Genomic DNA, 19,898 nt, shown 5'->3' with positions numbered 1-19,898 from the left:
GCGCGCGCGCGCGCTGCGTCAAGGCTGCCGCCGCCGCCACACGCACGCACTCACAGCGCGCAGTTAACCCCCGGGAGCGGCAGGAAGGGAGGTGGCGAGCGGGGGGAGGGAGCCCAATCGCGCGGTGCCCCCGCCCCGGCCCCGCGCGGCGCCGCCTCTGCCATTGCTGTGAGCGGGAGCGGGCGACGCGGAGGCTCGGAGTGCGGTCGGAGTCCAGACCTGCCGGAGCCGGGCGTGGGGTGAGTGCTGGCCGGCAGGCGGGGCCGCGGGGCGCCCGGGTTGGACCCTTCCGCCGGGGAGCCGGGTACAGGGCCGCGCATTTCCCCAGGTGGGAGGGACAGGGGTCCCTGGGCAGGTCACCTGGCGAGGCGTCGCCAGGACCGGGGACGCGTCTAGACCCGCGGGCAGGGGCGGCGCCCTATCCCCGGCTGCTAGGCGTCCCTGAGCTTGGCGCTTTTGCCCAGCGGGTGAGTCCATAAATACACAGCACCCACCCCCCAGCCCTCGGGCCGCGACCTCTGCGTCCTCACGACCCCTCCTCGGAGACGAGGCGGGGGCCGCAGAGCTCGCCGACGCCCGGGACAGCGGGTGGGTCTTGCTCGCGGTGACTCCAGCCCGGCCCTCGCTCCGCAGGCGGCAGCCTCGGGTCTCCCGGAACCATGGTGAAGTTGGGGAACAATTTCGCGGAGAAGGGCACCAAGCAGCCGCTGCTGGAGGATGGCTTCGACACCATCCCCCTGATGACGCCCCTTGATGTCAATCAACTGCAGTTCCCGCCCCCGGATAAGGTGAGAGGCCCCCGGTACCCAGGACCGCCGGGTGCGCACCCCCAAATCTCGGGTGGCGGCCGCAACAAAAGAAACGCGCCGCGTGCGCTGGGGACGCGAACTGGGGGCGGGCTCGGGCGGGGTGGAGGACGCCCCTCGGAGGACCACGTACCCGCGCGGGATTCTGGATCGGGTGATCTGGCCCCCCCCCCCCGCCCCGCCTTAGATGACAGCTTCTTCCTGACAATCGAACGCGGACGGGGTAGGGTCCCTTCTTGATTTTCGTGGGACTCTTGTCCGAGAGAGGCCCCTCCACCTACAACCCAGCCCCGTTCGTCTCTGCCCCGGGGTACCAGGAGCTCTGATTCTGGGGTGAGCCCAGGAGTGGTGCGGCTGCCCCTCGTGCCTTCCCGGATGATGCAGTTTCAGCCCGATTTGCCCCTTTGGGGTGGAGAGGCCCCTCTCCTTGGCCAGATGGGCCCTCCCTAGGGGCTGAATCCCCCTCCTTACCCTCTGCGCCCACCCCTCCCACATCGGCGGTGGATGCGGCAGGGTGCGAGCTCCTACACCGCCTCCTTCCTCTCTTTGTTCCTTTTGTGAAATCTCCAGATAAGCACTCGTGCTCCTCAGTATTAGGGTAACTGGGGACAGCCATTCATCATTCTCTCCTTAAAGTGGGATTTTTTCCTTTTTGTTGAATTTAAGGAATCCCCTCTTTCTTGAATACCGCCTGCCGTCAAGTAGTTTCTGTGTCCATTAAGAGCAGTTTTTTCAAGAGTTAACATTAAAAACGCTTAAAAGTCTAGACAGTTATATTGTAAAACTCAAACCTAAAATTATCCACACACATGCATTCTGACCCCCTTGCAGCTTTTCAGAATCATCCCAGCCACGAGGAAGCGCACTCTGTTCCCCCAGGTGTGCTGGCGCTAATTGTTTCATTTAATGCCTGGCAGGGAGGTTCTGACTTGGGGCTTGTGGTTTATTTGGGCCATGTTGGTGATTACTGGCCATGGGGCAGGGGTGGGGATGAGAGACTATCCCTGCCATGGGTCCTTCCTTTCGTTATTCCCATGGTGGGCCTTTTGATAGCCTTACTCAGTTCCCCAAAGTGGTTTTGATTCCCCCAACTCTGTTGTCTGTGTTTGGGTAGGAGAGCGGGGGGCGGGGGCCAGAGCGATGCTGGAACAGGTGTTTTATTTCAAGAAAAGAGGATCAGCTGGTCACACCTGTGCACCTGGGTCAGGCATCGATGGTCTAAAAGAAGCTTTGTGGGAGGGGCAGGGCTGCCTGAGGACTCGGCTTCCGCCTCCCCCTTCCCTGTCTAGGTGTCAGACTTGCCCAGTTAGCCCAGCCTGGCGCCACCGTGCCCGCCTTCCCCTCCTGCCTCAGCCTGTGCCAGGGACACGGCATCCCCAGGAAGCACCTCTGTCAGGTGACCGCCTCCACTCGGCCTCTTCTTTGGTCCTCAGTCTGTTCCATTCCGGAACCGTCTGGCACATAGTTGGCTTATGCCAGGGAGGAGGTTTCAGGCAGGTATGAAATTTTGGCCAGACAATCGGGCCATCGAGGGTGGTAACCTAAGCAGCTCTGAAGGTGATGAGTCTCCCGTCCCTGAGATGCTCCAGACATGGGCACTCTAGCAGGGAGTGATGGTTGCGCCAGGTTTCTGAGGTCACAGATGAGGAAACCGAGTCTCCAGGCGTTTATAGGACGTGCGCAAGGTCACTCGGCTGAAGGCTGCCATCCTCCAGGATGCGGAAGCGCTGGCGGGGCCCCTTGCTCTGCCCTGCTTGGAGCCAGACCGCACTCTCACGAGACATCTCTTAACCCGAACAGCGGCAACATGTTGCTCCCAGCTAGGGTTCAGGGAGGTGATGTCACCTGTCCCAGGGGACGCGTGTCCGAGGGCTGGTAACACAGTTCAGGTTGTAAATAGAATGTGTGCTGAGCACGAGGTTCTGAGGTGCAACAGTGCCGGTAGTCACAGAGCTGGGAGCAGCTCAGGGCCAGTCTCAGCTGACGCGTTTGAATGCTTGTTACTCACCAGGCACTTGTCCGCATGCTTTATGGCTTTCAGTTACTTTAACACACTGGCGTTAGGAGGTAACTACCACTGTTACCCCATTTTACAGGTGTGGAAATGGAGACACAGAGAGTTTAAGGAACTTGCCCAAAGTCACCTAGCTTGTTAGTGGCAGAGGCAGATGGAATCCGGGCTGATGGGATCCTGACCGGGTCCCCACTGGGCTCAGGGTCCCGTGGATTCCCTCCTCCTCACAGTAGCCCTACCAGATAGGCCTTGCACCCGTGTCACAGGCCGGGAAACTGAGGTTCCAGGTAGCCAAGGGTGTGCTCAGGGTCCCACAGCTACTCAGGTACAGTTGGGGTTCGAGGATGGCAGGGTGAGGCCCAGGTGCTGCCCTAGAGATGGGTGCCCCCAGGGTGGGCACGCAGGCTGTCGCACTGAGCGCAGGGAGGAGGGAGGCAAGAGTGTGCTTTAAAGGGGTGTGGCCCTTAGAGCACTTTTCAGTGTCGCATGGCGTGGGCCACTTTCTTCCTGAGGCTGCATCTGGTGTCACGGCTCAGTCTGGGAGCGCCCACAGTGTCCTGAGTGCTTGTTCTGCGCTGGGTCCCACCACCACGGAGGGCAGTGTGTCCCCACGCTGTGGTTCACCCAGTGAAGGGCGTTGTCACTTGGGTGAGGAAGAGGGCGGGGGGCTGTCTCTCTCCAGTCCAACTTCCTGGCTTCTGCTCTAGGGGGTGGGCATTTGAGGACTAGACACACATAGCCCCTGGACACTGCTCCCGGACACCTCGCCTCCGCGTCCAATGGGGACAGAGAAGGAAACAGCCCTGGCAACGGGGTGTGATGGGGGCAGTGATGGTGCAGAGAGGCTGTGAGCATCCGAGGGTGGAGGCTTGAGGGGTGGGTTAGGGTGCAGCTGACACTGGGCGTTGGGTGTCGGGAAAGGGTTTGCCTGGGGCAGAGGCAGAGCAGATTTCGTGGTTGGAAAAACATCTCCCGCTTCACAGTGGAGAGTGGAGGGGGGACAGAGCAGGGAGACCCTTTAAGGGCTGTTGCCAAGACAAGGGAGAGAGGAGGGTGGGGGGGTAGCGACAGACTCCCCAAGGTCGATTTGCTTGAAGGCTGGCTGCCTGCTCCTTCCTAGTGCTGGAGGGCAATAGTGCCCTTGAATCTTCTTGTTTTACCCGTGGCGGCGTGTGAAGACCAGTGAAAAAATCAGCGCATCCTTCCCACCACCTGGGCCAGTGAAGCTCTGGGCAGTGAAGGGAGCGCCAAGTTAGGAGTCAGGAGCTCTGCTCACTACTCTCAGCCCTGCCACCTACTAGCTACGTGGCCTTGACCAATGTACTGTACTTCCCTGCCCCTCCGTTATCATTTTTCCCTCCTGGGGCTGCCATCAGGATTATTAATGGTAATGTGCTGCAAGTCTCGGCACAGAGGAGATTTCTAATAAGTGGTGGCTGTTCTCATTCTTTCTGTGAAGTACTTCCTGGTGAAATGGTGACTCTGAACGAGGGTTTCCCCACCTGTCCTCTTTGGACAGGTGTGTCTGAATGTATCTGGCTGTACTACTGACTGTTTGCTTCTGTTTCCTGGACAAGGTGGTGGTGAAAACTAAGACTGAGTATGAACCTGACCGCAAGAAAGGCAAAACACGTCCTCCCAAGATAGCTGAGTTCACCGTCAGCATCACCGAGGGTGTTACCGAGAGGTTCAAGGTGAGTGACCCTGGAAGCGGATGAGATGCTGCTTTTGCCCCCAGGAGGGGTCCACTGAGCTGCAGAGATGACCTGTGGAGTGATGGGAACAGGACGAGACACGGATATGGGCTGACCCCAGATGTGCAAAATTGACCTTGTGGTTTTTAAAATTTCTTCTTTCTTTCCTTTATCTTCTAAAATGATCAATATTACTTAGTTTTAATAACGGGGAAGACCCATCCCTAAACTTTCTTTTAGGCAAAGGTTATAAACATACGACAGATCACTTACCGAACATTAAAATCCCTTCAGTTCGGGGAGGAGGGCAGACAATAACAAAAGGGCAACCCATCGCACTTACTTAGTGCCAGGACCCGATCTGAGCCTTGGCATATGCAGGCTCAGCTAAGCATCCCTCCCCAGGAGGTCAGGACTATCCATGTAGCCCATTTTGCAGATGGGGAAGTTGAGGCACAGGGTGGTCATAGCTCTGCGTGGCAGGACCGGGAGTCAGAGGTGGCCCACTGCAGAGCCCTTGTGTTCACACTCCATCTGACAGGATGTGGAGGGGTGGGGCCTGGCTGGCCCTGTACATGGGTTGCTGGAAGTGCTCACTTTGGGGAGGGAAACCTTTCTCTGGACTGTTCTTCAGGGAAGAACAGCTGCTGAAAGGGGCGGGATTGCAGCCAGGCCTGGGGACAGAGCCTTCTCCCCTGCGTCTGGGTGGCCTCTGAGGATGGAAGCAGCTGTGTTGGTTGAGGAACAAGTTAGGATGTTGATCTTCTGGAAACTTGTTCTTTGGGAAACGTGAGAGATGGCAAAATGGAGGCCCTCACCTGGGTTCGGAAGGGTGACGTGGGCGACATAAGTAGGTCACCCAGGCCTCGAAGGGTGGCCGTGGCTGGCTCCCTGCTTGCCACCCACGTGGATGTGTGAGCCGCGTCTCTATGCTGGGTGCATGGGCACCTGCCCACCTCCGTGCCCTGCAGTTTCCAAAGCCCCTTTGCATACTGCATCCTGTTCGATCTCCATGACGCACCTGTGAACTGGTTAAGAGATGAAAGTGAAGCCCAAGGAGTGAGGTGGCCTTGTGGGGTGACTGGGGATGCCAGGGCATAATGTGACTTTCAATCCTTCCCATCACTCCGTGCTGCCTCCCCGGCCTGGAGGAAAACCATACAGGGGCCGGCCAAGCCAGCGGGTGCCGTCAGAGTCGTCGTCTTTCGTGTCTGTGGGGTGTTTACTTGTGATAGCTCATCTAATCCTCCCAGCAACCCTCCCCGAGAAGCAGGTACTATTAGTATAACCCATTCTATAGATGGGGAAGTTGAGGCGCAGAGAGAGAGGCCTGCGTCTGTGGTTTCTGTTGGTGGCCTCAGGAGGGTGTATAGGTTGAGATGCTCTTCTGGCGGCTCCTGGCTTGGTAATTCATCCGTGTTGTGAGGTTCACGGGGTCAGGTTGGACTGACCTAAGGTCAGTATCTCTCTCCCGCTCTGGCCAGCTGCTTGGCGTGTGCCTCATCTGCTGCCACGTGCATGACCTGCCCTGTCCACACCCGGGAATCGACCCCCGGCTGAGGCAGAGGTGACCTCAGTTTTAAGGGCACGGTAGCCATCATCCCGATGGCAGACGCCATCTGGATATCTGAGCGCGTCTAGGTTTGTCTTTCCTGATTTGAACTCTGCCTCTCCTGGCCCCGGCATTTTGTGTGTCCACAAAGCAGCTTGAACAGCTATCCCTTCATCTGTTGGTTGCATGCCAGGCTCCGTCCCCACCTCTGGGGTCCTTTGTTGGTGCTTTTCATGAACGCTCACCTGATGCAGGTCCCCATGTCCCTTGTTCAAGGCGTGGGTGATGCACGTGGGCCATCAGGGCTCTCGGCAGCCACCGCTGGGCCTTTGTGTAGTTCCCTGGCTCCAGTTGCCCGGAACCTGAGGACCCAGAAGATCCGTGCCTGCCCCAGTGGATCAGGCTGTGGTGGCAGAAGACCTGCCTTCTCTGCTCCCACCTCCTGGGATGTCTAAGAACGTCTAAGAAGGTGGTATATGCAGTTGGTGCTCAGGGGATTATTGCAGTGCAGTGGCCATTTCCCCAGTTCTATACATAAACCAGGCACGTCTGTACGTTTAGATCTGTGGCCTCCCTGTGGTTCACAGCCACCCGGAAGGGGGCGTCATTGCCTCTTTTGCAGATGAGGCTGTTGAGTCCCAGGTGGTCACCGGGGGCTGCTGGGGTACTCCCCATGACTCTACCTCTGAGGCCAGCACCCTTCCTCACATCTCCTGCCATACACACCTCTCTATGGGCCCCAACTTCCAAGTCCCAGACCCCGTTGCCCTTCCGTCACCTTCCAGTGCCAGCTCAGATACCACCTCTGCCATGAAGCCTCCTGGGATTAACCTCATTCTCCTGGTGTTTCCACCCCCCTTTGTAACGAGGCAGTAACAGCGTCTAACAGTAGCGGAGTGCTCCCATGAGCCAGACTCTGGGTCAAGCTCGTTGCGCTTATGGTCTCATTTTATGCTCAGAAACCTCATGAGGCAGGCACCATTATTATCTCCATTTTACAACTGAGGGAAAACCAAGGCAGAGATCATGAACCCAAGCAGCCTGCTCTTGGCTGTAACACCTGAGGTCCACGTGGCTCCTGGAGGACACATTTGCATGGGATGCTTTCAGCCCCAGGCAACCTATTGCGCTGCTGGATTGTTCTGCTTCTAAGAAGCCTTTTCCTTTGTTGATTCAAAGCGAGGGAGAGGCATGGACATCTATACACTACCAAACGTAAGGTAGATAGCTAGTGGGAAGCAGCCTAAGGTAGATAGCTAGTGGGAAGCAGCCGCATAGCACAGGGAGATCAGCTCCGTGCTTTGTGACCGCCTGGAGGGGTGGGGTAGGGAGGGTGGGAGGGAGGGAGACGCAAGAGGGAAGAGATATGGGAACATATGTATATGTATAACTGATTCACTCTGTTATAAAGCAGAAACCAACACACCATTGTAAAGCATTTATACTCCAATAAAGATGTTAAAAAAAAAAAAAACACTTCCCAGTGACTGCTGCCCTGTGGCCTCGATCCGAACACAAGTTGCCCTCCTTCCCAGCAGCCTTCGGATATGGGGGGGCCCACGTACCCCGAGTCCTCCCCCGTGTAAGCATCATTTTTCTGCCTTCCTTTCCTTTTACGTCACGGTGACCAGACCCCTTTCCCTGACTCATGCTTCTCTCTGGGTGTGAGGCCTGTCACCTGGTGTCCCTGTGAATGGGATGAGTGTCCAGTGGGGTGGCCCTGGTAAGCAAAGGCCCCCTGACCTGAGTCGGTGACCTGGGGGAGAGACAGAGCATAGCGCCCCCTGAGCCACCGTCAGGCAGAGTGCAGGTGCGGGGCTCTGGGTGCAGACAGAACTTTCCAGCCCCTCTGTGTCGGGCAAGAGAGGAGCTCCCTGATGCCTCCCCTCTGGTGCTGGACACATGTGCAGTGACAACTCCATAAGTCAGGGGATGACTGACTGGGCTGTTGGCCCCCAGTGATGGGGACTTGGTGAGATTTCCAGGGACCCTCGCTTGTTGGGTAAGTTTGATGGCAGCTCCTGAGGGAGCCCTCTCTGGGCCATGAGTGGGTGTGGCCCTTTACAGGTGATCACACATTCAGCAGGTGACCTGCCCAGGGTCCCACAGTCAGCGCGAGGGGACCTGGCCAGCTTGACCCAGAGGCCTGTGGGCCTGAGTCGCTCAGCTGAATGACCCGCATCCTGCACACCTCCTGCCTTTGCTCCAGAGCCCCGCTGAACAGGAAGCTGGTTTACCGGGCTGCCTGCGTGCCGGCCGTGGGGTCTGTGCGCGGGAGGTGGCCTCCAGGTGTGGTCTGGGGCCACCTGTGTTGGAATCACCGGAGGTTCGGTTTTAACAGAGAGACCCTGGCCCCTGGGGACGTGCATTGTAACAAGCTCTCCAGGTGATCCTACTGAGTTCGTGACCCTTTATGGGCGGGCTGCGTTCCAGCACCAGGACTGGGCAGGCTCAGGAGGGCTGGTGCCTTTTGGAAATGCTAAGAGTACTGGCCTTTCCGGAATGTTCTCTCGGCCTTTTACTGCCCAGTTGTGTTTCTGCCATCTCTGAATGCACGCACACAGTGAGGCGTGCTTCCCTGGTGGGAGACGTCAGCTGGCTGAGGGCTGGGGGCTGTCTCCTGGAAGACTGGGATGTGTGTGGGCAACGGAGAGGAGGACCTCTACCCCTGCCCCCCCATCCCACTTGAGGGTCAGTCACAGCTGTGGCTGGAACAGAGCATCTTCCTCATCCTGCTGGTGGTAGGGCAGCTTCCACGTGGCTCCCCAGCCCAGCTGTCTCCTCGTTCTTTTCGGCTCCGTGTGTGAATCGCAGAAATGAAATCGTGCCTTTCAGCTGTTGAAGCAGCACGTAAATAACGTGCCCCCCTTTTGTCTGCGATGTGTGTAGTTCAGGAGCGAGGTGCCCCTGCTCTGCCCCTCATCTTTGTGTACCTGCGGATGGCATCCTCGAGATGAGATGTCTTTTTGGATGTCGCTTTGTGATTATCACCTGGGGATTAATCTCTTGGCTGCGAGGTTGCTAGGCTCGTTGCTAGGTAACTGCTGGCTGGGGAGAGGGTTTTCTGAGGCTCTGCCACACAGGGACTGCTGGATGAGTCACCCAGAGGTGGCCCAGAGTCTAGGCTTCCCGAAAAGGTGAGTGTCAACGAGGAAAGCAGTTGTTGAATTACCTGGAGGTGTATCTATGCCGAGAATAAACACGGGCCCGAGATGTTTCTCAAATTAACTAAACCTAAACAGTGTTTTAATTGCACAGTCCCCCTCACGCATGCAGAGCGGTGTGTCGCAGTGCTGCTGAGGCTGCTTCTTCACGCTCGGAGGATGGAGGGGCCATACTTAGGCAGATTAAAGGAAGGTTTATGCTTGTGACTTCCGTGATGGAGGGCTGCTGACGCCTCCAACATCTACACACCGTCTCGTTGTGAGTTCAGGGTTTGGGCGAACAAGACGCACCCCCTCCCCTGGTTCCATGTTGCCCTCGGGGCTTTCAGAGATTCCAAGGTCGGCATTACACAGTTGGTGCAGGGCTGGGAGAATGTCCTGGAAGGAGAGACCAGGTTTGTTTGAATAGTGTCCATGTGCTGCAATGGGGGTCCCTTTGCCTTCTGTCAACAAATGAATCTGTGGGTGGTTTGTATCTTTTCTCACATCCTTAATGACCTTGAGCTTCCTAGGTGTCCATCTGTTTTCCACCCTCTCCAATAATCCCCTGGTGTGTTTCAAGATGCATTCGTTAAATATTTATGAACGGCGGCACCGTTGCCTTGGCACTCAGCAGTGGGCGTGGTCTTTGCAAGGTGGCACTGGGGATCCTGGAAATGCATCTCAACCCTCTGTCACCTTCAGCAGAGCGTCATGTAGGGTTCAGCTGCCCCGTTTTGCGGTTTCCTGGCCCAGCTAGAGAGTGGGAGCTTCATCGAGAATGGAATAATTAAGTGGGTTGAGTCATCTGGGGGGTGTGTCTGTATGTTCATTTTGTGTGGGTTACCGAAAATACTTAGTGCTGTAAATGCTTGGAGATGTCAGGATTCATCTTATTTTTCCAAGATTTTTTTTTTTTTAACTGCATTACTCAGCAGAAAAGCACATTTTTTTTTCCCCTCTCCCTCCTGAGGGTGGGAGGGCAGAGAGAGCAGAGTAAGGATGACCCAGCCGCCATCGACCCAATGCTGCCTGCCTGGGCTCTTAGTAACAGTCTTGAAGGTTGATCTTACTGTCCTAATTTTGGAGGTGGGGAATTAAGGTCAGAGAGGAACCGGCCCAAGGTCAGCCAGCTAACTGGGGATAGCAGTAGGATTCGGCCCCACGTCCATCTGACACTGAGCCCGCCAGGCTCTGCTTTCCATACCCACAGCTGCATGGGGCCTGCGGGGTGACTCTCCCCTGCTGCAGATGCCCTAGTTCCCATCCCAGCTGGGCAGTGACCCCCGGGAGGCTCCCCGGCAGGAGAGGAGATCCCAGGCCAGAAAGAGCAGATGGGAACACAGCAAATTCAAGTGCCCATCGAGCTCCTCGTCTATGAAACAGGGGTGACTGCTAATTCCCGACTCATGGTGAATATTTGGAGAACAGGTATAAGGGCCAGGGCCTTGTAAGTCGAGTGGCCATGTAATTCATGGCCCAGACCAGGACACTTCGGAGAGTGATGGTGGACCCTGTGCATTTGGGATGCCGGAGCAGTAACTGTCAGCCGGGACTGTCCCAAGCATCTCGGGCACATGGTCCCACCCTTATAAACCCTTATAAAGTTCACCCCGAGGCCCATATCCTATTTGCTGTCCATTCCTGGCTGTTCTTTCCAGAAAACACCCCTTGACCCCTCTTGCCTCTGGGGCAGGGCTGCTCTGGCTTGGGCTCACCATCTCTTCCGGACGCCTGCCACAGGCCGGCCTCCTGCCTCTGGCCCTTTTTTTTTTGGTAGTAAAATATACATAATATGCAAGTTACCATTTTAAAGTGTTCAGTGCCATTTACTACATGCGTGGTGTTGCCCAACCATCACCATCATCTATTTTCAGAACATTTTCAGTCACCCCCAGAGGAGACCCCATACCCACTGGCAGTCACTCCCCATTTCCCCCTGCCCTTAGCCCTAAGCAACCACTAATCTCTTTTCTGTCTCTATGGCTTTCCCTATTCTGGACACTGCATATAAGTGGAATCATACAATATTCGGTCCTGTACGACTGCTTCTTTCACTTAGGATGATGTTTTCAAGGTTCATCCAGGTTGCAGCTTGTATCACTACATTATTCCTGTTTATGGCTGAGGAATGTTCCATTGAACGGGTAAGACTACATTTTGTGTATCCATTCATCCATTGATGGACATTTGCATTGTTTCTACCTTTTGGTTAAGTGTGAATAGTGCTGGAGGGAACATTCATGTACAGGTTTCTCTGTGACCACCTGTTTTGAGTTCTCTCGGGTATGTAACCGGGAATGGAATTGCTGGTTCGTGTGGTGATTTTATGTTTAACATACTGAGGAACTGCCGTTTTCCACAGCAGCTGCACCATTTTATATTCCCACCAGCAGTGTACAAGGTTTTCACTTTTTCCATATCCTCACCAACACTTGTTACTTGTTTATTTTTTTATTATAGCCATTCTAGTGGGGGTGAAGTGTATCTCACTGTGGCTTTGATTTGCATTTCTTTTTTTTTTTTTTTACGGTACGCGGGCCTCTCACTGTTGTGGCCTCTCCCATTGCGGAGCACAGGCTCCGGACGCGCAGGCTCAGCGGCCATGGCTCACGGGCCCAGCCGCTCTGCGGCATGTGGGATCCCCCCGGACTGGGGCACGAACCTGTGTCCCCGGCATCGGCAGGCGGACTCTCAACCACTGCGCCACCAGGGAAGCCCTGATTTGCATTTCTTAACGGCTAATGATGTTGAGCGTCTTTTCCTGTGTTGGCCATTTGTTTATCTTCTTTGGAGCGATGTCTATTCAAGTCCTTTCACATTTTAAATTGGGTTGTTTGTCTTCCTGTTGTTGAGTTGTAGGAGTTCCTTATATGCTCTGGATACTAGATCCTTATGAGATGTATCATTTGCAGATATTTTCTGCCATTTTGTGGGTTGTCTTTTCACTTTCTTGCTAGTGTTCATTAATGCACAAAATTTTAAAATTTGGGTGAAGTACAGTTTATTTTTGTTGCTTGTGCTTTTGGTGTCACATCTAAGACACCGTTGCCAGATCCAAGGTCATGAAGATTTACCTCTGTGTTTTCTTCTAAGAGTTTTATGGCTTTAGCTTTTATATTTAGGCCTTTATTCCATTTTGAGTTAATTTTTGTATATGGTGTGAGGTCAGGGTCCGACTTGATTCTTTGGTGTGCAGATATCTAGTTGTTCCAACACCATTTATTGAAGAGACCGTTCTTGCCCCATTGAATGGTCTTGGCGCACTTAGCGAAAAAATCAGTTGGCCATGAACACATGGTTTTATTTCTGAACTCTCCCTTCTATTTCATTGATTTATATGGCTGTTCTTATGTCAGTCCCACACTGTTTTGATTACTGTAGCTGTACGGTTTTTTTTTTTTTTTGCGGTACGTGGGCCTCTCACTGTTGTGGCCTCTCCTGCTGCGGAGCACAGGCTCCGGACGCGCAGGCTCAGCGGCCATGGCTCACGGGCCCAGCCGCTCCGCGGCATGTGGGACTCTCCCGGACTGGGGCACGAACCTATGTCCCCTGCATCGGTAGGTGGACTCCCAACCACTGCGCCACCAGGGAAACCCTGTAGCTGTAAGTTTTGAAAATGTAAGCTTTGAAATTGGGAAGCGTGAGTCCTCTAGCTTATTCTTCATTTTCAAGATTGCTTTGGTATTCACTATACCTTGCAATTTCCATTTCTACAGCAAAGGCTGTTGGGATTTTGATAGGGATTGCACTGAATCTGTAGATCAGTCTGGGAAGTATTCCCATCGTAACATTATTAAGTCTTCCAATCCATGGTGTTTTTCATTTATTTGGGTCTTCTTTACTTTCTTTCAGCAACGTGTTATAGTCTGCAGTGTACACATTCTTTCACTTTTTACTGTAGGCGATCAACTGCAGTAGTATAAGTAAATCCCGTGACTGTCACCAATGCAAGTCACAAGTGTTCTTTGTATCACACTGCAGGTGTTGCCAAGATTTTGGGAAGTGTTTAGTCCCATCTTTCCTTTGAAATCACAGTATTATAAGATCTTGTTCTTTTTGTGTGTTAATAAGGAAGCACATGCATAATGTATCACAAGCGTACATTTTTGCAATATTTTGATAATAGTATTTCAATGCGATTGGTATTTTTTCCTGTGTGTTGTGTCTTATGCATTTTAAGCATGATTCTGAGAAGGATTTACAGGCTTCACGTGGCTGCCGGAGGTCAGTGGCACAAACATGGTGGAAACCCTACACCAGGCTCTCCCTCGACCCCCGCTGCTCCCACACACTGTTCCTTAAAGCCCACTGCCCACAGTAGTGGAGTGAGGGTCACCATGGGGCACCCGCCGGAGGACACGGGGTGATGAGTACAAATCCCTGTACAGTAGCTGGAATTTCACCCCACTGTGTCCTGCTTTAGAGCTTTTATTGACAGCTGCACAAAAGTGATGTCAATTTAGGGACCATGTAGTATCTGCCCTAACACACACGTAAATTGGTGGCAAACATCTGTCCTTTAGGCAGCTGGCGATACCTCCCAGCGCTGTGAGAAATGCTAATTTGGGACATAATAGAGGGGCAGCCGCCTTCCGGAATCCCGCAGCGCCCAGGAACCGTCTGGGCTCCCACCTCTTGGTGTGGCACATGGGGTCCTTTGTCACCCACCCGTGCCGCTCTCCTGCAGGACGTGTGATGCTCCAGCCGCACTGGCTGAACACACTGTGTCCTGGATGCCTGGGGCTTTGGTACAACCTCTCTCTCCCTCTGACTACAACACACTTTCCCGAGCTTCCCAGGAGCGCTCCCCGTCCTTCAAGACCAGACACCCCCTCCTGGACCGCTTCCCCGCATGGGGGGGGTTTGGCCTCTGCTCCCACCTTCCCCTCCCGGTTCTCACTCCGTGCTGTGGTGAGTTAACACCATTCGGCAGAGACCAGGGCTGACCCTGCTGGCCAAGGTCACTCCATGGTGGCCGGGAACCTCCACCAGCCACTGGGGATTCCGTCGATGTAGGAAGGCAGGGCCTTGGGGCCCAAGACGCTTTTGCCTTTGTGGGTCCTTTCCTCCTTAAAAAACAAAAAACAAAAAACGTCTTGTGACTGTCTTGGACTAAAGATGAATATAATCCAGGCTGGATTCATTATTATTTTTTTTTCTGGTTTTGAAGCAAAAGTTAAAACCATTTTCTGGGGTCACTAAAAGCATCGCGGGCCCCAGCACTGGGTTTTGTGTGCCTGATAGAGATGTCGGCCCTGAAACAAAGGCCCTGCTTCTAAGGAAACCAAGGGCCTCCATGGCCTTCATCCCTGGCCCCCAGGCCCACAGCCCCACCCGGAGAGGACAGCGGCAGGTTTGGGTACTGCCCGTCCACCCGGGTCCCGGCCTCCAGGGGACCCTGGAGGGCAGAGCTGCCCGGGGTCCTGCCCCCTTCCTGTGTATGATCATTTCCTTAATAAACCCCGGTAAACTGAATTTATGTTCCACTTGATGTGTAGATGCTCTGGGTTGGCTCCTGGCACCCAAGGGCTGCCTTGTAAGTCCTCACTGGGGGATGGGCTACCTGCCAGCTGCATCCACCCACTGACTCATTCACTCCTCTCCCTCTGCCTGTTGTGTGGTTTCAGCCCTGCCCGCAGGGGCTCGGTCTATGGGGAGGTGGGCTTGCAAGGAGGTGAATTAGTTTCCTGGGGCAGCTGAGTGGCGTAAAACCACACGCATTCATTCTCTGACGGTCCTGGAGGCCAGAGGTCCTGAATCAGTCGCACTGGCTGTGCTTCCTCTTGCAGCCTCTGGAGGTGTGCTGCTTGCATTCCTTGGCTTGCAGCCCCTCCCTCCATCTGCAAAGCCTGCAGCACAGCATCTCCAATCTCTCTCTGCTCTATCTTCCCATCGGCGTCTCCTCTGTGGCAGATTCGCCCTCTGCCTCCCTCTTATAAGGGCGCCTGTGGTTCCACTGAGGGCCCCTCTGGATAATCCAGGATAACCTTCCATCTCAAGACCCTTGACTTGATCATATCTGCAGAGTCCCTTTTACCATGTAAAGTGGCATATGCAGGTTCCAGGGATTAGGACCTGGATACCTGTAGGGTATCAGCCGGCTTCCCTTGGCCTAGTCGTCTACATGTCTGAGCCTCCGTTGCCCCGTTGGTAAGATGCAGTCAGTAACGTGGCCTTGCAGGTGCTGTTGTAGGAGTGTACAAGCTTTATTTAAACCGCCTACCGTACGTAGTGCAGAGGCAACGAAGTTTCTGGAGCTGCCATCAGTATGGTGTTTGGGTGCAACAGGGCAGGAGCCCCCTGGCTGCAGAAGTTCGACGCAAAAGTGGGATCCACTGTTCACCCCCACGGTTCTCAGCAAGGCTGAGAACACAGGAGGTGTTTGGGGCTGGGGGGTGGGCTCACATACTGATGCCTGGGTGTTGCTCCCGGTCTGGGGTCCGGGTATCGGGGTCTCCCAGTCTGGGGTCCGGGTATCGGGGTCTCCCGGTCTGGGGTCCGGGTATTGGTGTCTCCCGGTCTGGGGTCCGGGTATCGGTGTCTCCCGGTCTGGGGTCCGGGTATCGGGGTCTCCCGGTTTGGGGTCCGGGTATCGGGGTCTCCGGTCTGGGGTCCGGGTATCGGGGTCTCCCGGTCTGGGGTCCGGGTATTGGTGTCTCCCGGTCTGGGGTCCGGGTATTGGTGCCTCCCGGTCTGGGGTCCGGGTATCGGGATCTCCCGGTCTGGGGTCCGGGTATGGGAATCTCCTGGTCTGGGGTCCGGGTATCGGGGTCTCCCGGTCTGGGGTCCGGGTATCGGGATCTCCCGGTCTGGGGTCCGGGTATCGGGGTCTCCGGTCTGGGGTCCGGGTATGGGGATCTCCCGGTCTGGGGTCCGGGTATCGGGGTCTCCGGTCTGGGGTCCGGGTATGGGGATCTCCCCGTCTGGCGTCTGGGTATTGGGGTCTCCCGGTCTGGGGTCTCCCAGTCTGGGGTCCGGGTATGGGGATCTCCCCGTCTGGCGTCTGGGTATTGGGGTCTCCCGGTCTGGGGTCTCCTGGTCTGGGGTCTCCCGGTCTGGGGTCTCCCGGTCTGGGGTCCGGGTATGGGGATCTCCCGGTCTGGGGTCCGCGTATCGGGGTCTCCGGTCTGGGGTCCGGGTATCGGGGTCTCCCCGTCTGGGGTCTGGGTGTTGGGATCTCCCGGTCTGGGGTCCGGGTATGGGGATCTCCCGGTCTGGGGTCCGGGTATCGGGGTCTCCGGTCTGGGGTCCGGGTATGGGGATCTCCCCGTCTGGCGTCTGGGTATTGGGGTCTCCCGGTCTGGGGTCTCCTGGTCTGGGGTCTCCCGGTCTGGGGTCTCCCGGTCTGGGGTCCGGGTATGGGGATCTCCCGGTCTGGGGTCCGCGTATCGGGGTCTCCGGTCTGGGGTCCGGGTATCGGGGTCTCCCGTCTGGGGTCTGGGTGTTGGGATCTCCCGGTCTGGGGTCCGGGTATGGGGATCTCCCGGTCTGGGGTCCGGGTATTGGGGTCTCCCGGTCTGGGGTCTCCCGGTCTGGGGTCCGGGTATTAGGGTCTCCTGGTCTGGGGTCTCCCGGTCTGGGGTCCGGGTATTGGGGTCTCCCGGTCTGGGGTCTCCGGTCTGGGGTCCGCGTACCGGGATCCTTGGAGGCTCCTGTGATCCTCGCACACAGCGCTGTTGGGGCCTTTTCTGTGCTCAGGTCGGGTCGCTGAGGTGATGGCTGCCCCTCCTCTTGTGTGCGCCCCGGGCTTTTCGGCCACCTGGGCGTCCCATTGTTCCCGTTGGAGGTGCTGCCTTTTCAGTGGCTGGGGCTCCGTCACGCGTACAGGAAGGTGCTGGATTTGATGGTCTCCAGGCATCTTCCTTGCTCTGAGGCCGCAGCCCTGAGGGAGTGGGGCTTATGTTGTTCAGTGAGGGGCTGCTCTGCCCAGGTCTCCTGGACACCCCACTGTAAATGTGGGTGCTCCCCCTTCACAGCTGAGAGGGGACCGAGGGTCAGGGGCCAGATGCCCCTTCCAGAGTCACTGTGTGTGTTGGCCGAGCAGGCCTAGAACCCAGGGCGCTTGGCACACAATGGGTAGTGGATGGGTGGCTTGTCTCTTGGCCAGAGTATTTCAGAATTGGCGGAAAGATGGAGTCTCGGGCGATCAGGGCTCTCCAGGGTGCTTACAGCCATGGCGTGCCCATGTAGAGAAAGCCAGAGGGTACTCCCAGGGCCTGGAGGAAACAGGTATGTCTGGCTAAGTGATTTCACATTCTGTTCTGGAATATTCTTCATTGTCTCATGGGGGTGGGAGGTGAGGGAGCTTCATGAAACTCTTCAAACTGGGACAGAGTTTCATATCACTTGACTCAGGAAATTGGTAGATGCTGGGTTATGGGGGACACATGCGCTCTCGGTGTCCAGAGAGGCTGGCACGTTCCAGAGCCCTCTGGGAGGCAGTGGGCCTGGCCAGGGCTTTGGCGAGGAGGAGGGAAGGCCGCCAGCCTGACCATGCTGGGGAAGGGACAAGGGCGACCTCCGGGGGAGGTGAGCCAGTGCTGACCACTCAGGGCCTAAAACAGCCTTGGTGTTAGGGGCTGTGTTAGTTTGCTAGGGCTGCCGGGACAAAGTACATCGACTGGGGGACTCCAACAGCAGAGATGTATTGTCTCCCGGTTCTGGAGGCCAGAGGTCCAAGACTGAGGTGCCAGCAGGCGCCCTCTGAAGCCTCCGGGGGAGAACCCTTCCGTGCCTCCTCCTGGCTCCTGGGGCAGGGCGGGGCGTTGCCGGCAGTCCCTGGCTTTCCGTGGCTTGAAGGTGCATCACTCCATCCTCCATCTTCACGTGGCCATGTGTGTGCACCTCTGTGTCCAGATGTCCCCTTTTCATGACACAGTCATACTGGATTAGGGCTCACCCGAATGACCTCAGTTAATTGAATCACCCCTGCAAGGACCCTATTTCTAAATAAGGTCACATTCACAGGTGCCAGGCTTAGGGCTTCCACTTTTTTTGGGGGGGGTTGGGGCACAATTCAACCTTGACTGGGGTGCAGCATGTGGGGCTGGCAACATGCTCTCCAGCCCTTGATAGCTTTTCATTCTCTTGATAAACGTGTAAGAGTGTGAGGCCTTGTCCCTTCTTCAGAGACAAGATGCGCAGGCGACCTGCTTGTCACACAGGTGGCAGGTGGCAGAGCCAGGGTCCAGTTCGGAGCCAGCTGGGGATCTTCCTGGAAAGGCCTGCGGCTCGCTTCTCAGGCCTCTCAGGCCGTGGTGACTGCAGGGGACACCATGCCGTGTAGGGAAATGTGCTTTCCAGCTCCGAGCAGACTCTGGGGCCCGGGAGAGGCCCGGGGTTCACGGAGGCGTGGAGGGGGGAGGGGGACAGCCCGCCGTTGGGGGCTGGGGTTTGCCATGCCCCATGCCTCCTGCTGATTCTCCGGGGACCTATTCCTTTGCCTTCTCCCTCGGCCGCTTGGGGGACTGTCGTGTTCTCATTTCTCAGTTCTGTGAGCTCCTTGGCCGTCGGGCCCAGGAATCCTGGATGGAAGGCCCAGGCCAGGTTCCAGGAGGATGGCCCCGAGGAGGTGGTTCCCCACGGTCCTGCGGAGAGAGGGGGGTTCTTTTTATACCTAAAAGATGGGGTACTGTGAACCAAACCCCACGTGGCTTCTGATTCAAGGGATAGGTTTAAGGATGCACGTCTCTCCAAGACTTGAGATTATACTCTTTTAAATTTTTTTTAATTAAATTAAATTTTAAAAAAAAATTATTTATTTTATTTATTTATTTTTGGCTGCGTTGGGTCTTTGTTGCTGCATGCTGGCTTTCTCTAGTGGCGGTGAGCAGGGGCTACTCTTCGTTGCGGTGCGCGGGCTTCTCATTGTGGTGGCTTCCCTTGTTGCGGAGCACGGGCTCTAAGCATGTGGGCTTCAGTAGTTGTGGCACGTGGGCTCAGTAGTTGTGGCTTGCGGGCTCTAGAGCGCAGACTCAGTAGTTGTGGCGCACGGGCTTAGTTGCTCTGCGGCATGTGGGATCTTCCTGGACCAGGGCTCGAACCCGTGTCCCCTGCATTGGCAGGCGGATTCTTAACCGCTGCGCCACCAGGGAAGTCCCTATACTCTTTTTTAAAAAATTGAAATGTAGTTGACATATAGCAATATTTTAGTTTCAGCTGTGCAACAGAATGATTCAATATTTGTGTGTATTGAGAAATGATCACACTGTAAGTCTAGTTAACATCTGTCACCACACAGTTACAGTATTTTTTCTTGTGATGAGACCTTTTAAGAGCTACTTTCTTAGCCACTTTCAGATACGCAGCACAGTTTTATTAACTGTAGTCACCGTGCTTTATACTACATCCCCAGGACTTATTTATCTTTAATTGGAAGTGTGTGCCTTTTGACCCCCTTCACCCATTTCCCCCACCCCCCTGCCTCTGGTACCACCAATTTGATCTCTGTATTTATGAGCTCAGTTTTTATTTTTTTTAAGATTCCACATATAAGTGAGCTTGAACAGTATTTGTTTTACTTGGTCTGACTTATCTCACTTAGTGTAATGCCTTCAAGGTCCACCCATGTTGTTACAAATGGCAAGATTTCCTTCTTTTTATGACTGAATAATAGTCCATTGAATATATATACCACATCTTTATCCAAGCAACTTAGGTTGCTTCTGTATCTTGGCCATTGTAAAT

At 55.3% G+C, this 19,898-nt stretch overlaps 1 protein-coding gene across 2 annotated transcripts in view; it reads left to right on the top strand.

The window, feature by feature from the left end:
* Positions 1 to 659: 659 nt before the first annotated feature.
* The window catches only part of NSG1 (neuronal vesicle trafficking associated 1), a gene marked incomplete at its 5' end in the record, with an annotated part of 31,271 nt that continues 12,032 nt past the window's right edge, over positions 660 to 19,898 (top strand). Inside the window, 2 exons of one of the 2 annotated variants that reach the window (XM_082837981.1) lie at positions 660 to 788; positions 4,398 to 4,514. In XM_082837981.1, the coding sequence (XP_082694107.1) occupies positions 660 to 788; positions 4,398 to 4,514 (246 nt within the window). The remainder of the gene's footprint in view (positions 789 to 4,397; positions 4,515 to 19,898) is intronic. The other variant, XM_082837982.1, reaches the window with a different exon arrangement.

This window comes from Leucopleurus acutus (assembly GCF_964270905.1).
Source record: "Leucopleurus acutus genome assembly, chromosome: 4".
Classification (NCBI taxonomy): Eukaryota; Metazoa; Chordata; class Mammalia; order Artiodactyla; family Delphinidae; genus Leucopleurus; species Leucopleurus acutus.
This window is presented reverse-complemented; position numbering and strand designations above follow the sequence as displayed.